General features: G+C 35.5%; 1 protein-coding gene across 10 annotated transcripts in view; it reads left to right on the top strand.

Moving 5' to 3' along the window:
* The window catches only part of C2CD5 (C2 calcium dependent domain containing 5), an 81,918-nt gene that overhangs the window by 48,049 nt on the left and 13,914 nt on the right, over window positions 1–19,955 (top strand). For 9 of the 10 annotated variants that reach the window (XM_007116132.4, XM_028491089.2, XM_028491087.2 and 6 more), the window contains 11 exons: window positions 67–162; window positions 3,274–3,465; window positions 7,235–7,421; window positions 10,498–10,662; window positions 12,247–12,387; window positions 14,546–14,609; window positions 15,667–15,728; window positions 15,940–16,038; window positions 16,510–16,599; window positions 17,080–17,167; window positions 18,145–18,231. In XM_007116132.4, the coding sequence (XP_007116194.2) occupies window positions 67–162; window positions 3,274–3,465; window positions 7,235–7,421; window positions 10,498–10,662; window positions 12,247–12,387; window positions 14,546–14,609; window positions 15,667–15,728; window positions 15,940–16,038; window positions 16,510–16,599; window positions 17,080–17,167; window positions 18,145–18,231 (1,271 nt within the window). Of the gene's footprint in view, window positions 1–66; window positions 163–3,273; window positions 3,466–7,234; window positions 7,422–10,497; window positions 10,663–12,246; window positions 12,388–14,545; window positions 14,610–15,666; window positions 15,729–15,939; window positions 16,039–16,509; window positions 16,600–17,079; window positions 17,168–18,144; window positions 18,241–19,955 lie in introns of all 10 variants that reach the window. The other variant, XM_028491088.2, reaches the window with a different exon arrangement.

The raw sequence follows: 19,955 nt of genomic DNA, 5'->3' as shown, positions 1-19,955 counted from the left end.
ATTTAACATTTTCCAAAGTTAGATTCCCTGAAAATGTTAACTTGTTTATATTTTTTTCTTTTGTAGTGAAGAGGTCTGTATTTTATCTGCATCCGGCACAGCAGCTGTACTGAACCCTAGATTTCTGCAGGATGGCACCGTGGAGGGCTGTTTGGAACAGAGGTTGTCATGACAGCCTGGCTTATTTTCCTTAAGGGCAGAGAAGGGAGAGGTTGACTTTCTTCCTCTCAGAGCTGGGCTAGTCCTTCTCTATGAGGGTGGGTTATAGGGCGTGCAATTTTGAAATCAGGACCAGGCACTTTACTGATTTTTACTTAATCCATAGCAACAAAGAAGTGTTGGGCTCTGCACTGTATGACACGTCATTATTTCTAATATCTTGATAAATGACACATATGATTACCAATCGAAGGATTTCAAGTATACATTTTTTTGTTTCCTACAGTGTAGAAATAATTTATTTGAGTTTTCTCTTCCTTTCCTTTTCCTTTCTCTTACCTCCAAAACAGGAATAGGTCATGAAACAATTTTCATAAAATTCTTAATTTACAAAACAGACAAAACACTATGTTATCCGAAAATTATGTATAAAAGCTTCAATTATGTTATAAAAGCTTCATGAAATATAACTTTAATATATGTGAAAGAGAAAGTAAAAATGATAGCATTAGGTAAAATGAGATTACTTTTTGGTTTATTTGATTATTGGTCCCTTTAATCTGTTAGCTTCCATAAACGTCATAAGTATTTTCCATAAAACGATGAAGTTATCAAATATATATACAAAAAACTATTAGTTTGGTACCAGAGTTTGCCCAAATAATATAAATTTTAAATACCCCGTGCCCTACACTATGCATATTTATTTTCCCCCAGTATTAATGTATTAGTGTATATTAAGGAAGAAAACAAAAAAATTCTGTATGTGATCAAATTTAGTATAAATTTGCAAGTCTCTGTGTAGCAAAGAAAGATATGCTAGCTCTGGTAGGCACACAGAAGACCTTGGTCAGTTTCTTCTTTTGTCAGTATTAAAAATGGGTTTTGACCATAATATGTTTCTGAGCGTTAAAAGTCATGGTAAATAGGAAAGTGGAGGTGGGACATTTTGCAGTATATTGAACAATTGGAATATTCCTTTGAGAAAACTGACTTTGCCAGTGAGTTGTCCCAGTCCTGTCATATAGTTCTCACCCGTGTCAATAGATTCCATTCTTCACTAGATAGAAGCCTAATTAAACAAACAGCCTTTCCCATCCAGCTTGGTTGTTTCAGTATTGTGGCTTGGATGGACACAGTGAGCTCTCTTGAATGGCAGTCTGATGCAACAGATACCATCCCTACTTGTAAAAGAGGAAAATGTCTTTTTCTTTCTGCTATGAAATTATTAGTGCTTACTAGAGAAAATTTGAAAAATTTAGGAGAGTAGAGGAAGAAAAAAATTCCCTAGGGTATGAGTATTCAAAGATAATACCTTTTGTACATTTCATATTTCAAATGCTTTCATAAATTTTAGCACTTTTATTTTTTATGCCTTATGATGTTGCACCACTTATCTTCAAATTTCTGTGAGGTGTTTAGTTAAAAATTGCCCCAGTTTTCATTCTGTGTCCGCTTGTAACACATGGGCTTTGGATTCAAACAAACTGGCATAAAAATCTGAGGTCGGCTACTTAGTACTTAGTGTGACTGAGCAAGTTACTTAATATCTCAGCTTGGTTTCAGGCCAAGTGGAACTAGTTTTTGTTGCTCTCTGTTGGGTGTTATATTACGGGGGTGAGTATTTAGCTATAGTTTTCTTACTTAATCTTCAAAAAAACCAAAAAAGACCCTTTCTAGGTGGATATTGTTGTTGCACTTTTATAGAGGAGGCTCTGAGAGGTTAAATGACTTGCTCAGAGTCCCACGGCTCTGCCCAGATCTGTCTGAGTCCCCTGTTACTTCTAATAGGCGAGAATGCCATCTCAACAGTAAAAGAATAATATCTGGGAGAAACTTAATTTGATTTAGAGGGTTATTGTGAAAATTCAGTGAAATAATGTGTACAAAGAATCTACAGAAAGCCTGACTCCTGGTAGGTGTTGTATGAGTTTTCTTTTCCCTTTTTAATGTGTCTACTTGCCAAATTTCAACTTTTAAAGGGTTGCTTTAGGTGAAAGGGATTTGAGAACCCACATCTTACCAGAGCCATAGAAGATGTGGCTGTGTGAAAGCTGGGATTTCTCCATGGAGCTTCCCTCTGTTTCCCTTGCTGTTCTCCTCATTTCCTCATATTTAATGACTGAATAAATAATCATTCTAAAATGATTTCATAAACAGCACAGTACAACAGACATTTTACAATGAATGGGGAGGTTGTGGGTTGTTCATTTGTGCTTTATGTATGATGGATATTCATTTCTGAAACACAGGTGTTTTGGTTTCGCAGAAATGCTAAAACAGACATCATAAATTAGAAACTTTAGAGTATGCCTAGCTTTAACTTACATTATTTCCTCTTAAATAGATTTGTTTTTAACCATAGATTTTTTTTTTTTAAACATCTTTATTGGAGTATAACTGTTTTACAATAGTGTGTTAGTTTCTCCTTTACAACAAAGTGAATCAGTTATACATATACATATGTTCCCATATCTCTTCCCTCTTGCGTCTCCCTCCCTCCCACCCTCCCTATCCCACCCCTCTCATGGTCACAAAGCACAGAGGTGATCTCCCTGTGCTATGCGGCAGCTTCCCACTAGCTATCTAATTTACATTTGGTAGTGCATATATGTCCCTTCCACTCTCTCACTTCGTCACAGCTTACCCTTCCCCCTCCCCATGTCCTCAAGTCCATGCTCTAGTAGGTCTTTAACCATAGATTTTTTTCAAATTGTTAGGTTGGTTAAAAAGTTTTCTTAGGAATTATTTTGTGATTTTATTTGTGTTATCTTTGTCACACAGTAAAAAAATGTCATGCTTATTGTCTAGCCATTTGTTTTTATGTTGTATGCCAAAGGAAAAACCATTGGAATGATAGTGGTTTTTGTCGGGTGATAAGTCATCAAACATAAGAATTGATGCAAAATGACTCTACTTGTATAAGCCTCTTCTTTCATAGCACAGTGCATGGTTCTGATTTCCTGGTCATTTCTTATCAGTCATAGTGGTACTTACTATGGTTGAACTTGTGGTGTAGTTTGTATACAAGTATTGGATATGTAATATATGTTTTTGAAAAAATGCATAGAATTTTCAAGAATACCTTTTTTTTTCTTAATGTATTCTTAATAGGCTAGAAGAAAATTTGCCTGCAGGCTGTGGATTTTGCCATATACCATATGATGAACTGAATATGCCATTTCCAGCTCATCTCACATATTGCTATAACTGCAGGAAACAAAAAGTTCCTGATGTTCTCTTTACAACTATAGACCTCCCAGTGGATGCAGCAGTTATTGGAAAAGGTTGTCTCATTCAAGCAAGGTATGTTTGTGAAGACGGTATTTGAGATCCTTGAAGGAGTATAGGGTATGGAGTCAAATAGACGTATTTTCAAATATCTGCTCCTTCCTACCTGTGTGATCCCGGGCGGGCTTGGCAGTTCTATCTGAACCTCTTATTTTACTGTATGGAAAATATGGAGGAAAAATACCCTGTTTATGAAACTCAGATAAGTTTATATGCAAAAGCAGTTTTAAACATTGAAATTCTGTACAAATGTGTATTATTATGAGGATTATTAATTAACCTTTTGCAGGCTGGGGGTGTGACTCAGTATGCTTTAATGACATTAAATATCTAATACATTGTGGAAATTGACTTTTTCGTCTTTTTAAGAACAGTGCTCTGTGGTGTTTCCTTTACAACTTCAGTTAGCTGTTAAGAGTTCCTTTTAAAGTGTACCGGAATAGGAAATGCTAAATTGTGGTTGGCACACAGGAAACAGCTGCAGCTATCTAGGTCACCAACAACTGCCAGGCTACCAAATCCATTGAGCATTTCTGTCCTCATTTTACTTAACATCTCAACAATAATCACACACTTGATCATTTTCTCCTTCTTGAAACTTTTGACTTCACAGTGCCACACCTCCTCCTTTTTCCTACCTTTATGTATAGTCTTCAGTCTCCTTGTTGATTCCTCCTCATTTCTTGTTCCCTGAGAGCCGTGAGTTTGGACCCCCTTTCAAAGCTTTCTCCTAGTTGAACTCATCAACTCCTATAAGTCTGTATGCTGTCTGTAAGTCTAGGACTCCCAAATTTATAGCTCTAGTCCAGAACTTTCTTCTGAGTTTCAGACCCATATACTTTCCTGTCTGCTTTACACATCATTTTCTTAGGCATCTCATACTTGTTCCAAATTGAACTGCTGATTTTCTCCATTTCTTTCATATTGGTCTTTTCTGTTTTCATAAGTGATACTTGCTCTATCCAGTTCTTTCTTCCAGATATGGTATTCTACCTCCCCATATCAAAGTTATTACAAAGGCATGTTACATCTTCTTCTAAAGTACGTTTCTAATCCATTTACTTTTGCTTTCATTCCCTGTTGCCTCTTAGACCTTCCATTTAGGATTGTTTTTCTTTTGCTTGAGTTATCTCCTTGAGTATTTTTTTTGGTGGATCTGCTGGTGGTGAACTGTCTATTTTTACTTGTCTGAAAAATGAGTCTATTTTATCTTTAAAAGATATTTGGGGCTGGCAGTTATTTTCTTTAAGCACACTGAAGATACCCTTCCACTGCCTTCTGGCTTTCATTGCGACTGTTGAGAAATAACCTATTAGGCAAAATGTTGTTCCTTTGAACTTTGTCTATTTTTTCCCCTCAGGCTGTGTGTGAGCTATTTTATTTGTCTTTGGTTTTCTGCAGTTTCCCTATGAAGTGTTAAGGTATGGAGTTCTCTTTATCCTAATTGTTATACCTTGGGCTTCTTGAATCTGTAGATTGGTGTCTTTCATGAATTTTTAAAAAATTTTAGATTAGTTCTGTGTTTCATCTGTTCTCTCTTCTTGATACTCCAATTAAATTATGTTAGACTTTTTCACTGCCTCCTCTATGTCTGTTATTTTCTTGTCTTATGTTTTTTAATCTTTTTGTTTCTTTATGTTATATTTTGGATATTTTCTTATTTATCTTTCAGTTCTTTAATTTTCTCTTCAGCTGTCTTTAATATGCTATTACACCTAATAATTGGGTTTTTAAATTTTTGATCATCTATTTTTATTCCCAGAAGTTTTATTTTGTTCTTTTTCAAATATATCATATACTGTAGTCTATGATTGATTCTGTAACTGATGATTTTAATATCTAAAATCTTTTTTTTCTGTTGTTTCTGCTGGTTATTGTTCATTGTCTTTTACTTGCTTTGACTCACAGAAAGTTGCAAAAATTGTATAGAGTCCTGTGTAACCTTCAATGAGCTTCCCCCATTGGTGACATCTCATACAGCTGTAGTATAGTATCAGCTAGGAAATTGACACTGTTATAATACTGTTAACTATGCTACAGACCTTATTCAGTTTTACACTTTTTTAAACTTGCATTCATTTATGTATTTGTGTGTGTGTGTATATATATATATATATATATATATATATATATATAGGTCTATGCAGTTTTATCCCACAAATAGATTTGTGTAAACCACCACCGCAGTCAAGATACAGAACTGTTCCACCACCACAAAAGAATTTCCTTATGCTACCTCCTTATGTTTGTACCCTGCATTGCTCCTTGCCCTGGTCCTGTGATGCTTTTAGGAAGATTTTTAAAGATATAGTTTATTCAGGTTTTTTTTTTTCTGTTTTAGGTAAGAGGGGATTAGTCTTCATCAGCAGTTCTCAGAGTGTGGTACCTAGACCAACAGCATCACCATCTGTGGGGGACCGTATAGAAATGCAAATTCTCAGGTCACGTGCCAGACCTGTTGAATCGGATACTCTGGGGATGGTAATTGTTTTTTAACAAGCCCTCCAGGTGGTTCTGATGCAAGGCAGAGTTTGAGAACTATTGGCCTAAATAGCCTGGCTTGCCAGTTTGGGGATCTTTCCTTCATCTTCACAGCTACCTTTTTTAGTCCAAGCTCTCATTGTCTCTTACCTAAATTTAAGCCTCTTGTCTGCCATCCTCACATCGGTTCTCTTATCTTTACTCCATTCTCTGTGTAGCAGTATAAACGATGTCCTAAAATATACTTTGGGTCGTGTTACTACGTAAAACCTATGTGGGGGTTCCCAGTGCTGGCAGAATAAAATCAAACTCCTCACCATGACCCGAAGCCCCTAACATGCTCATGCCCATGCTTCACTGCACCCTCATCTGTGCTGCCCTCACCCTTGCTCACTTCACTTGACCTACAGCGATCTTCTTTTGGTTCTTCTAATATGCCAGCTCCATTCCAACATTGTCTTTTTCCAGCGTTCCCAATTCCATCGTGCTTTTAAGATCCCAGTTCAGGTGTCATCTCTTCTGTGAGGCCTTATGTCGAGTTATTCTCACTTTTCTTCACCTGGTTTATTTTCTGCACAGACTGGATTCTTTTTTTTTTTTTTTGCGGTATGAGGGCCTCTCACTGTTGTGGCCTCTCCCGTTGCGGAGCACAGGCTCCAGACGCGCAGGCTCAGCAGCCATGGCTCACGGACCTAGCCGCTCTGCGGCATGTGGGATCTTCCTGTGTCCCCTGCATCGGCAGGTGGACTCTCAACCACTGCGCCACCAGGGAAGCCCCAGACTGGATTCTTAAGCATTATCTGTGGTTGCCTTGTTTCTTTGTTTATTCCTACTCCCCTCCCCTCTGCCCCCACTGGAATATAAGCATGAACAGGGACTTTGTGTTTTATTCATTGATCAGCGCTCACCACCTAGAACAGTGCCTGGCACATGGTGTATACTCAAGTAGGCTTTGTATTCTTTTAATGAGTAAATTAAGTTTTTTCCTTTGCCATCCACCCATTATATGATCACAGGGAGTTATGAAACCTAAGATGCAAAATTATATTCTCTAGTGATTTTGATCAGTATTTCATTTCTAGAGATTTTGAGATTTTTTTTCCTTTTTATTCAAATAGGACTTTTAGCAAAAGTATGTGCAGTGAAAAAAATGGCAGAAAAGATTATTGTTAAAACTTAAGAAGTCTGTTTGAAACAAGTAAATGTTTTATCAAGCACACTTTTAGAAACTTTTAAAAAATTGGACATTTCTTAAGATTGTACCAAGAACACTCTCCACTGACTAAATTATTTTCCTTAACAGGTTGTGTCGCTTAAAAAAGAAGGCGCAAGCAGAAGCAAATGCCACAGCTATCAGTAATCTGTTGCCATTTATGGAATATGAAGTGCATACTCAGCTAATGAATAAACTAAAACTCAAAGGAATGAATGCTTTATTTGGACTGAGAATTCAGATATCAGTGGGTGAAAATATGTTGATGGGCTTAGCGGTGAGTTTCGATGTTTTGGTTTTGTTTTGTGATTCCTGTAGCTGTAGATTCTGTTTTATGTGATTCAAAGAGTCTCCCAAAAAGACTTATCTAAAGATCTGGCATTAAGGCTTTTAGGCTTTAGGGACATTATAAGAAGTAAAAAAAATATATCTAGTGATAGGCTTTCAAATGTTTTTATATTTATAAGATTATTATTTGAAATTAAATTAATAAACTTACATAAATTTATTTATATTTATACTATTATTATATTTTTGTATTCTGATCATAATTCCTATGGTCAGATTTCTAAGAATTGCCATGTATAGCTTGTTTGTAAGTTGGCCACCACTGTTCTGAAGTTTATTATTGTTTGTACATTGCTAAAACACGGTTTCTCCTTCTTGGCACTATTGACATTTGGGGCTGGATAACTCCGTTATATGGAGCTGTCTTGTTCATTGTAGGATGTTTAGCAGCATCCCTGGCCTCTGTGCACTAGATTCGAACAGCTTCCCCACAGTGTGATAACCAAAACTGTCCCCAGATGTTACCAGATGTCCTTTGGGGGACAAAATCACTCCTGAGCGGGGAGGACGACTGTGCTAAAAGAATCTTTAGTTTTAATGGAGAAAATCAATACATGAGAGACATGTGCACCAGTGCTCAGCAGTGGAATGTGCAATAAAATACGTGTGTTTCTGAAGTGCTAATAAATTGTGAGGCATTGAAAAGCTCTTTATCTTAGCTTCATGTTCACCTTGGCTTATTAGAAAATAAATTCTGACTAGAAAGTTATCAGTGGGGAAAGTGAGAACTGCCTTTTTAAGTAGCCTGAGAGACCCAGAGAACTAGATACCTGCAAAATATTTATGGAAATTCTCTCATATTCTCCACACTTTGCCAGCCAGAATTTTTGTCTATGTCACCAGTACTTTTCAAATTGGAATTCTCTGTCATCTTTCTGAGACATGCATAGAAATTTAATTTTAAGAAATTTATGGCGGACTTCTGGGGTGCTTCAGTGGGTAAGACTCCGCACTCCCAATGCACGGGGCCCAGGTTTGATCCCTGGTTGGGCAACTAGATCCCACATGCCACACTAAGAAGTCAGCATGCCGCAACGAAGACCCACTGCAGCCAAAATAAATAAATAAATAAATAAAAGAAATTTATGGAATTTGGTTTCTTTTTCTCAGTATGCATTTGTAGATAAAATGCTAAATTGTTTCCTGCTTCATCTGTTCTTTCTATAAAAGCAAATATGCAAATTTCTGTATAGAGGGGATAATTGTGTGTTGATGATTAATTAGGAAATCTTACTTTTTTAACAAGAGGAATTTGCAGTGATTAATAAAGGTAATCTGATTCATATTAAAATACTTGATATTTAGATTAACTTGGGGAAAAGAGTGTTCTTTATAATTCATCCGTCTAAAAACTCACAGGCTTAGCGAGGGCATAACATAAATGTGTAGTCAGGCTGAATACAGAACTGTAGTTATTGGTGGGTGTCTTGGGAACTAAGAGCTTGGTTTTGATTCAGAAGTTTAAGGAACATTGTGCCAATTGTAGCAAACACTTTTGATGGTTGAGCCCCAGGAAACTAGTTTGTGACCATGGTATAATTCTTCAATGCCTGCCTCAAATACCACCTTTTCTGATTCTTACTAATCTTTTCTTCTTGATCACTAGTGACACTCATTATAACTGTTTGAGCTTTTGATCTTTGTGCTGTTTTAGCCTGTGCATTTAAATCTCAGGGTCCCAAGAGTAGCCTCCATGATAGCTAATCTCTGACGAGTGCCTCCTGGGTGTCTGGCACTGGGCTGCTCCAGAAACAAAGTTATATTATCTTCACTTTATAAGACGAGGAAACGGATGCTGTGATAGGTTGAGACTTGTCCAAAGTGATATGGTTATATGTACTGGAACTCAGTTTCAAACCCAGGCCTGTCTAATTCCGGAGTTTGTGTTCTCAGCCATCCTGGGCTGTTGCCTCATTAGTGAATGCAGTTAAGAAAGTGTTAAGAGATGGGGCCCTATGGTGCAGAAGGCGTTCTGAGCTTGAGCATCAGAGACTGGGTGGTGAGTGCAGTCATGGACACATGAACAACCCAGGAGAAAGAGCTTCTGGGGATCAATTTCACCTGCTGCACAGACTTCATCATAGAGTACTATACCCTTTCTAGGAAAGACTTTTACAAAATTGGCAACTGTGTAATAACAATAACAACAACACCTCTAACAATTCAAAATATGCAAATATCCAGAGTTAAAAGAATTGTCTTTTCTCCATTCCACTCCTTTGATGTTAACAATTTGATGTTTGTACTTTTATACATTTTTTTTTGCTTTGCTTTACTTACAGAAGCATATTTAAACATAAATGCGCATAGGTGTGTGTGTGTGTGTGTGTGTGTGTTTTATCTTGTTTTGTATTTCCCCTAATAGTTTTTCAGTACTAATGGCATGTAGTACTGTTACAAAGTCACAATTTAGTAGTTATTTAATTAAATATTTAAAATAAGTCTGTATCAAGTTTTCTCTCTTGGTGATTATGGAGGCAGGATGGTATAGTGGAAAGTTCTTGGTATTTGGAGTCGGAAACAGATTCAAGTCTCTTCCCCACATTTATTGACAGTGTGATCTTGAGTAAGTTCCCTATCCTTTCTGAACTCAGTTTCTTTACTTGCTTTGCATGTTTCCCTTTTACTTTTGCCACTTTAAATGTAAACTACTCATTCATGAAAAATTTACTTTTTAACAACTTTCAGTCATATTTTTATAAGCTGTTTTTTCAGTGCAGTTTTTTACAATCATAACAAAAAACTTTAAAGTCCAGTTGAGTATGCAGTGAAAAGTAAATCATCCTTTCACTGCTGTCCCCGACCTACCCAGAGTTCTTGCTGGAAGTAATCAACCCCTGTTACCAGTTCTGATTTTCTGTGCCCTTCCACATATGTCCTATGCAAGCGCTGGTGCTAATTATCTTTTTCCTTCAGGGCAAGGACCACATTCCTGAATATGAAAACTTAAGGACTATTATTCTTTAGATATTTTTTTCTGATTATTTCCCCATTATTTTTACCAGTCAGCCACAGGTGTGTATTTAGCAGCTTTACCAACGCCTGGTGGTATTCAGATTGCTGGGAAGACTCCTAATGATGGCTCGTACGAGCAGCATATATCTCATATGCAGAAGAAGATAAATGACACGATTGCTAAGAATAAAGAATTATATGAAATCAATCCTCCGGTAAGTGAAATAAATCTCCACTGTGAATATATAAGTTGCTATTTAGAGTTTAGTATATTTTTAGGTTCTCTTAAAGATTTTTCCGCCACTTGTCTAGATTTGCTCTCCTCATTGCTCATTCTTTCACCTCCCCTTACATCCATGCTCAAATGTCTTATTTTTTAGGGAGGCTGACTTTGACCACCCTATTTAAAAAATTAACTCTCCTGTCAATTTTTGGTACTTCCTATCCTCCTTCTGTGTTTTATTGTTTTCTGTTTCTCTTACCTCTGTGTGTCTTTGTGTGTGAAATACGTTTTTGATTTTTGTCTGTTGCTTGATACTCCCAATAGAATGAAGCTCCATCAGGGCTGTATTCCTAATGGCTAGACCAGTTCCTCCTGGTAGTAGCCACCTGATAAATACTTGTTGAATGACTAAAGAAATGGCTTAAAATGTTCTTTTTTAGTAAAAAGAAAGATTGCTTATCTGTGGTAAAAATGTTCAAGAATACAGAGTCTTTTCTTTCTCATTTTGTAGTCACTGTAATAGGTACCCTGTCAGATTTATCTAGGGCAGGTTAATGTGGAGTGTAAGTAAGGTAAATGGATGCGAAGGTGCTGCAGAGGTAGCTGTGTTATGGAACTGTGTGGTTGCAGTCTTATGCAAGGTATGTCCTAGCAATGAACATTGAAAACATTTTTGAAAAACCTTTTAAAAAATAATCCTTTTTTTTTTTTTAAAGATAGTTCTGTTACACCAACAACAGGCTGTGTCTTTTACATTTGTGCTTAACATACCCACATTCTCTTGATATTCCTTGTGGCCAGCAGATATTTAGAACCTCTGATTAGCTGTGATCTTTGGCTAAAAAATGGGTGAAAGTTTACTAACCCATATAAGATTGTAGCCTACACTGACCTCAAAAAGATCATTATTGTAACTATCAAAGTTTATTTAGCTAAATAAGTTGCATAGCAAATACATGTATAATATGTGTATTATGTAAATATACACGTACATAGATACATATATCATAGTCCACATTTTACTATGTGAGGCTTTGAAAAATTACCACTGCATAAGATATACAAGATTAGTATCTTATTTGGGTGAATAAATCTTTAATTCTTTATAGGTTATTAGGACTTTTAAATGCTGAATAGAAAATACCTTCTGAGCTGGAAGGACCGCCAATTCCCTACTAATTGCAGTGTCCTCTTTGTGCACTAGATGGCAGTGTTGCCTTGCTGTGTCTGTGACAGTTTCTGGATTAGTGTATGAAGGTTGTTATTATCAATTAAAGGAAATAGCTATGTACTCTATAAAAGGTTAATTAGTCATAAAGGTTATAATTAAATATGGACTATGAATACATTTTACATACTCCCCTCCCCCCCGGTAGTTTTCTGTTAATATAAAAATGTAAAACCAGACTGAAGCATACACAAATATCAAATCATTATGTTGAACACCTGAAACTAATATGTTACATGTCAGTTGTACCTCAGTAAAAAAAAAAAAAAAAAAAGACTGCAGTTCACAAAAAAAACCCCAAACAGAAAAAGACAGTCGTGTGATATAAAGCAATTATATTTCTTTTAGGAGATATCTGAAGAGATTATAGGATCGCCCATTCCAGAACCTAGACAACGCTCAAGACTTTTGAGATCTCAATCAGAAAGCTCTGATGAAGTTACAGAATTGGACCTTTCACATGGGAAGAAAGATGCATTTGTTTTGGAGGTATTATTGCATTGGACTAATTTCTTAAAGTTTTTGGAAGATAAGATATATATTTTTACAGTCAGATGCTAAATTGGTGTGATATTTTTGTATCGTTACAACTGTTAAAAATATCAAAAGAATATTTTATTATAGAAATTACAACAAACTTGGTAACATATCTTTTTTTAACAAAAGTTAAAAAGTTTTGGAAAACTTTGTTTTGGAAAATTAGTTTTGGAAAAATTAGTGTTTGGGTTGAAATATAATTAAAATATTAAACTTTTGGAGCTTTTTTTGTAAACTTGGATTAATTTCAATAAGAAGGTTCTCTTCTTTCACTTACTATAATTTTTACCTGCTTTATATGTCATAACGTTACTATAATTATAACATTTTTACATGTAACACAATAATATAAGCACTGGGAATCCTTTTTTTTTTTTTCCATCTACTGTTAGTGGGAATGATTGTGCATGAACATGGCCATGTTTTTAATCAATCACCACTCTTTTTTTTTTTTAACATCTTTATTGGAGTATAACTGTTTTACAATGGTGTGTTAGTTTCTGCTTTACAACAAAGTGAATCAGTTATACATATACATATGTTCCCATATCTCTTCCCTCTTGCATCTCCCTCCCTCCCACAAGCACTGTGAATTCTGAGTGTAGTGTTTTTTTTACTGAATTCAGAAGGTGAAATTGAACTTTCATTGTAAAAACGCATCCAGAATGAACTAAGTTTCTTGGAGAATAAATGTGACATGAAAGGTTTATGGAGCCTGTGCCCTCACAGATCTTCTTCCCATGCACTCCCCTGTAGAATGGTTAGCTTTGAAAGGATAGACGATCTTCCTTTGATATCGAAGGAAAGGAAAATAAATGAGGATACTTAGAAATGTTTTCTGGTAAGGTGCCAGTTGAGAGAAAATATCAGATGCCTGGATCTCAGTAAAGCAGGAAGGTGACAGTAGAATTGTATTGGGATGGGACTGGAGGTTTGAAGAGTCTAGAATAGTGCTCTTGAATGTGATCAGGATGTCAGCTGTGGGAGATGCTCAAGGCTTAACTGAGGTGAGAGTGTTACCTTGTAGAAAACTCAGACTATATGAATTTGTGCCTCTTTCTCATAATCTCTGCAGTCTGAGAATGGAGAAAAAAAAATGGAGGTCGGTAAAAGATTAAGGAGTAAAAAGTTCCAGGGTACAGTTTAGAGCAGTTGTACTCAAAGTGCCCTGTGATGGTTGCATCAGCAACAGCTGGGAGCTTGTAAGAAATGCAAACTCTGGGGCCCCTACTTCAGACCTAGTAAATGAAAATTTCAAGGTGGGGCCCAGGAATCTGTTTAACAAACCCTCCAGATGAGGGTTACTTTCACTTTGATCCAGAGCATTTATCATATTTTCTGATCCAGGGATCCTGGCTAAGTAGAGAACAGAAGTGCTTGGAGTCTGGGCAGAAGAGGGCAAGGTGTAGATTCAGTAAGAGAGATGGGGGTTATAGTTGGAAAATGCTGGAGATCTGAGTGTAGAATGTTTGGGGTAATACCACAATCGAGTTGTGGCCATGACTGTGAGTGGCTAAAGCAAAGTGGAAGTGAAAGTGGTTCTTGACATCTCGGGTGTAAGTCAGGACTTAGATCCCCAATGTACAGATGAATGTCAATATATGTCCAGTTGGATATGTTCATTACTTATAATTCACAACAGAATACTGTGATGTAGGAAAAATGGAATTTGTACTTATTCTTTTAAGACATGCCTTTAAATTTACTCCTATGTAATTTTATTTTAAAGCAGTTCTGTATTTAGTCAAAAGATTTTTTTTAATTGCACTGTATTAATTTAAACAAATAGAGATAATGATTGCTTGTTATCTTTGTAAATCTTTTGAAACATGCCCTCATAAAGACTTGAGAAAAGGCTCGATTTTTTGTAAACTCAATAAACTTTATAATGTAAAATAATTCATTTAGAAGTATTTATAATTATTGTGGAAAAATTTATAGATACTAGAAAAATTTTTTCAAGTTTTATATTTTAACTTAGGGAAAAATGGCCCTACTTTTCCTTGACTCTTATGTTTTCTATTTAATAAATAATAAAAACAATTTTTAAAAATTTGAAACAATTATATATTTACTACTTATGTGATAGGTTCAATCTTTTCATTTTCAGATTGATGACACAGATGCTATGGAAGACGTACATTCTCTACTCACTGATGTTCCGCCTCCTTCAGGTGAACAGAGAAAAATTACCTGGAGATGAGACTAGTTTTGCATATCAGTATTTCAGTTCATAATTATTATAGCAGTAACTTAATTTTAACGGCTTTATCAGTGTTGCCTTCTGTCACGTTCTTTGCTGCTCCAAGATTGAAAACACATCGTTTAAAAATATTTACATGGGCTTCCCTGGTGGCGCAGTGGTTGAGAGTCTGCCTGCCAATGCAGGGCACACGGGTTCGAGCCCTGGTCTGGGAGGATCCCACATGCCGCGGAGCAACTGGGCCCGTGAGCCACAATTACTGAGCCTGCGCGTCTGCAGCCTGTGCTCCGCAGCAAGAGAGGCCGCGATAGTGAGAGGCCCGTGCACCGCGATGAAGAGTGACCCCCGCTTGCCACAACTGGAGAAGGCCCTCGCACAGAAACGAAGACCCAACACAGCCATAAATAAATAAATTAATTAATTAAAAAAAATTTACATTAGAACTTAGGTGAACTGATTTTTAATCCTTTTATGTTTATGCATTACAAAAAAACCATGATAATTTACTAACATGGTCTAAAGTTTCCCAGAGGTATAGAGTTTTAGAAAAAAAGAATGAATGGGTCTTAGTTAGAACTTTATGTAATAATTGAAAAATGTTATTTTTTTAAAAAATTTATTTATTATTCATTTTTGGCTGCATTGGGTCTTCGTTGCTGCACGCAGCTTTCTCTAGTTGCAGCGAGCGGGGGCTACTCTTCGTTGAAGTGCATGGGGTTCTCATTGCGGTGGCTTCTCTTGTTGCGGAGCTCGGGCTCTAGGCGTGTGGGCTGCAGTAGTTGTGGCACGTGGGCTCTGTAGTTGTGGCTTGTGGTCTCTAGAGTGCAGACTCAGTAGTTGTGGTGCACGGGCTTAGTTGTTCCACAGCATGTAGGATCTTCTCAGACCAGGGCTCGAACCCGTGTCCCTGCATTGGCAGGCAGACTCTTAACCACTGCCTCATCAGGGAAGCCCCGAAAAATGTTATTCTTTAACACAAAAATAAATGAAATGTTATCATATGTTTTCCCTGTAATTTATTTTGACAGGCTTTTATAGTTGTAATACAGAAATTATGCCTGGTATAAATAATTGGACATCTGAAATACAGGTAAGCCTTTTATTCTTTATTTTAAGCAAATATAGCATGTGTGATTTTAGCAAGTTTTTTCTTAATATATGTTTTCTTTTCGGCCTCTTTACTGCAGTTAAAAATCTTATCTTTTAAAAAAATACCACAGTAATTATGATTGTTTATTTTCTGTTACAGTATTTAGTTCAAAATAATGAAATGACATGCCATTATATCTCCCCATATTTAGATGTTCACATCAGTAAGAGTAATCCGATTAAGCAGCCTTAATCTAACTAATCAAGCCCTCAATAAGAATTTTAATGATCTCTGTGAAAACTTGCTCAAGGTAGGAACCTTTTGACTAACTATACTTTAGCTAAAACTCCTCAGGATCATGAAATTAAAGAAGAAAAGTATTTATATTTTCTGGAATACCTTACACAGTTGTAGGCCGAATTATTTTTATTTACTTATCAATCTTAACCTGCCATCAAGTAAAATGCTAAAGATGTCCTCTCCATCTTAATATGCCACACTATAAAAGGAATATATTTTAAGTTATTTCATAGTGTTAAACTTCATAAAAATCTATATTTGTAAATTAAAAAAAACCCTTATTTTTTTATGATTTAGAAATGATTAAATCTTATTGTCTGCTTAGATATTAAAAATGTATTCTTAATGAAAGAATAGACGAAACAGAAGTGTTTTAATCTTCTCAACTTTATTTGCCATAGTATAATGTACATTAAAAGATCAGTTTTTATAAATTTTTAAATTAAAAGAAATGATATTACTAATATTTTCTTTTGTGTAGAGCCTGTATTTTAAACTGCGGTCTATGATCCCCTGCTGCCTTTGCCATGTAAATTTTACAGTATCTCTCCCTGAAGATGAATTAATTCAGGTAACTAAGGTTCAGTCTGTTATTAAAGAAGAGTTCTAACTTTGGTCTGTTTTAATATTATACATTTGCCATAATTAAAGAAGTATAAGCTGCTTTACTTCAAAATATTTTTAAACATACTAGTATGTCAGACCTTGTCTGTCTGTTTCACTTTTGTGAACTCTAGTTATCTGAAGGTGTACTCATATGTGTGTTCCAGCATATGTACACTAGAAGGTGTGCTTCTGTGCGACTTCTCTAGGCCCCATCTTTTAGAGAAGGTTTTTGAGCTCTTTCTGGAATACATACGTTTAGGTATACGTGTTGGGCTTAGTTGTAGTCTGAATGTCTGAGTTTATGTGCAGTTCTGGTTGAGAATCTTAACCAGGAAAGGCAAATTAGCCAGTTTGTATTAGTTGTTCCATGGTACTGAAAAAGAATTATAAGAAGCCTATTTGGGGAATGATTATTTTGCTAATCATATTGTTTCTGTGATTCTAGGTTACAGTCACAGCAGTTGCAATAACTTTTGACAAAAATCAGGCTTTACAGACCACAAAAACACATGCTGAGAAGTCACTGCAAAGAGGTAAACCTATGGTAGATGGGAGCATAGTTCATGTTTGTCTGTGTTATAGTTCAGTGATAAAATATAGAGGATAGGTAGAATAAATAAATGACGTGTTTCTTGACACGATACTGTCAGTTTTTCTGTTTTCTTTATCAAGATAACTGTGTGGATAAGCATATGGCTGATGATATTTTTCACACATGAATAGGTGGTTGGCTGCTATTTACATAGAAAATGCTGCTGTTTTTTAGAGTTAGCTTATAACATTAGTTCTGCAGTAATTTAGAGGCTCCTATCCTAGGAACTCTGGGGAGGTCCTCAAGGCATCTGAGAACCAACTGATGTAGCAAGCACCATGGATTTTTCTCAGGAAAGGTCCCATAGTGTTCAGCAGATTCTCAGAGTTGTTCTTTATCCAGTAAAATTTAGGAAGTACCATGCTTAATATATTCCAAAGAAATGCAAAATCTTAGAAACCATTTGTGTGTTCTGAAAAAAAAGAAGAGGGAAATAGTATACTTTCTAAAGTTTAATGACTTACTGGCTAAATAAATATTCATGATTAATCTAAAGTATTTTAAGTTGAATATATCCTACATCTGTAGCATTGAATTAATGTCATATAGATGTATTAAATGATTATGTGTTCAGATATTTATCAAAAAAGATAGATAATAACTGGTTTAAGTGTCATAGAACTAGTATAGTACAAAAAGTAGGATAATAATAATCATTAGTGAGTGCTTATTCTTTGCCAGGCGCTGTGCTAAGAGATTTATATACATTACCCTTTCTAAATCTCACAACAGCCCCACAAGAGAAGATAGCAACCACTCTCAATGTCTGCAGGTGAAGGACCCCCATGGAAGAAAGCAAGGACAAAACAACCAGAATTAACTGAGTTGGGGGGAAATTTGTATGTTATCCCAGAGTAATTTTTAAAAAATTAGTAAGAGATCATTACTAATTAACTTGTGTTTTTCCTGCCTCTCAAGCCTCTACAGATAATGAAGAACTTCTGCAGTTTCCCCTCGAACTCTGTTCAGATTCACTTCCTTCTCATCCTTTTCCACCGGCTAAAGGTTGGTTAAGTAAGCGAAATGCAAGCACAAATACTAGTTTCTAGATCCTTACACTTGCTTCTTCACTGTAGGTAATCTTAACTTAATTTTGAGATGGAGATTTATTCTTCATTTCCTCATTGTATGTTTCTTCATGTTCATAAAGGAGAGAGAGTAATGTTCCTTTTATTTTAATTTCTCAAGTAATCTCATCATAACTTATTAAGGTAATTTTTTGTATGATATTCCATTCTTGTAACTCAAATGTATTAAAGTTTTATTTTCAGAGATTTGGATTTCCCAAAGTTAACTATTCACATATGGTATATTTTGATATTTATATTATATCTGGTAAATTTTCTTCTAGCAACACTAACCTGCAAAAATTTTTAGATTTTTATAGACAAACAGAATACTTATTTTCTTCGGAAGCTATGTGGAGAGGTTTTGGATGGAGGTTAGTACAAGTGAGAAAGGGATGAGCTTTCTGTCTTTTGGGTGTCTTGGTTATATTTGAGGAACATCTTTTCAAATGCAAAATGATTGTCCCTTAATTCAATAGCAGTAGATCTACTTAGATCTGTACAATCTTTGGAGAAAAGTGGGAGGTGGTTTTTTCCATTTCTCTTCTGATTTCAGTGTAATTTTTATTATAAAAATTTCAGAATTACTGTACCTTATCTTATAGCGTTACATACACAGTAAATGTAGTTTGTGTTTTTTCCTAAATTTTTTATTCTTAGAAATGATGCTTTTGTTATTTAAAACCAAATTGGCTTTTCTAATTTTTCCGTTTTATAATACAAGTGACATTATTTTGTGGTTTCTACTTGTCAGTTACTTTATCTGATACTGTATTAGTTATAATACAGCATAGTTTTATATTCACATTGCCTGTATGTCAATAGAGTCTTTACTAAATCAGTGCAAGGCCTGTGTAGATAAATAGATCTTGTCTCATATTTTGAAGCTGAAAAGAAGCTACTTTCAGATTCTGAACTTTCTAACATGGTAACTGTGGTTCTTTTTCCTTTTTGTCTAAATTAAAATTCTAATTTAGAACTCCATAGAGAATTTCTTGAAAGAATAGAGAGGAAAAAATCAAATCCAAAGACAATCTGAGTTCAGATTTATAACTTAAACATAGCTTTCAGAACAAAAAGTGGAACAGTCTAGAATCTTCCTTGAACTGACTAGATAAGATTTTTTTTTAAACATGTATTTTCTACAGAAACTTATATTTAACACAGGGTTAATTCCAAACCACTTTTAAGTATCACTTCATTTATCCTTACCCAGCAGTGGTGGCGAGGGGGAAACCAAAACCAAAAACCCAATCGGCAACGACAAAAAGGTCAATTGCTAACCTATCCAAATATTTATTTGTGGATTTGGGGTCCCTGTTAGCTCAACTTTACCATGTTGTTAATAGCTACTGAATTCTGCAGAAGATTAGATTTAAACTCTGTAAATTGACCATATCTATATTGATAACTTACAGTTTCTGCAGTAGCTTGCAAAATATTTTCAAAGGTAATGAGAACTAGTGCTTTTTGAAGTCATTAGTGTATTTTGCACAAATGATACTCTGAACTTAAAAACAAGGAAAGAAGAATTTGAGTAGACTAAGTCATATCGAACAGTCCCTAAAATATTTGCAATTTATTTTAAGGAGCATGGAGAGGGGCCATAGGTGGAGTAATAAACCAAGAGACCTGGCTTTTCTTCTCAATTCTGCTACTGAT

This window comes from Physeter macrocephalus, chromosome 6, assembly GCF_002837175.3.
Source record: "Physeter macrocephalus isolate SW-GA chromosome 6, ASM283717v5, whole genome shotgun sequence".
NCBI lineage: Eukaryota > Metazoa > Chordata > Mammalia > Artiodactyla > Physeteridae > Physeter > Physeter macrocephalus.
The sequence above is the reverse complement of the archived record's forward strand: the minus strand, read 5'-3'. Positions and strand labels throughout refer to the sequence as shown.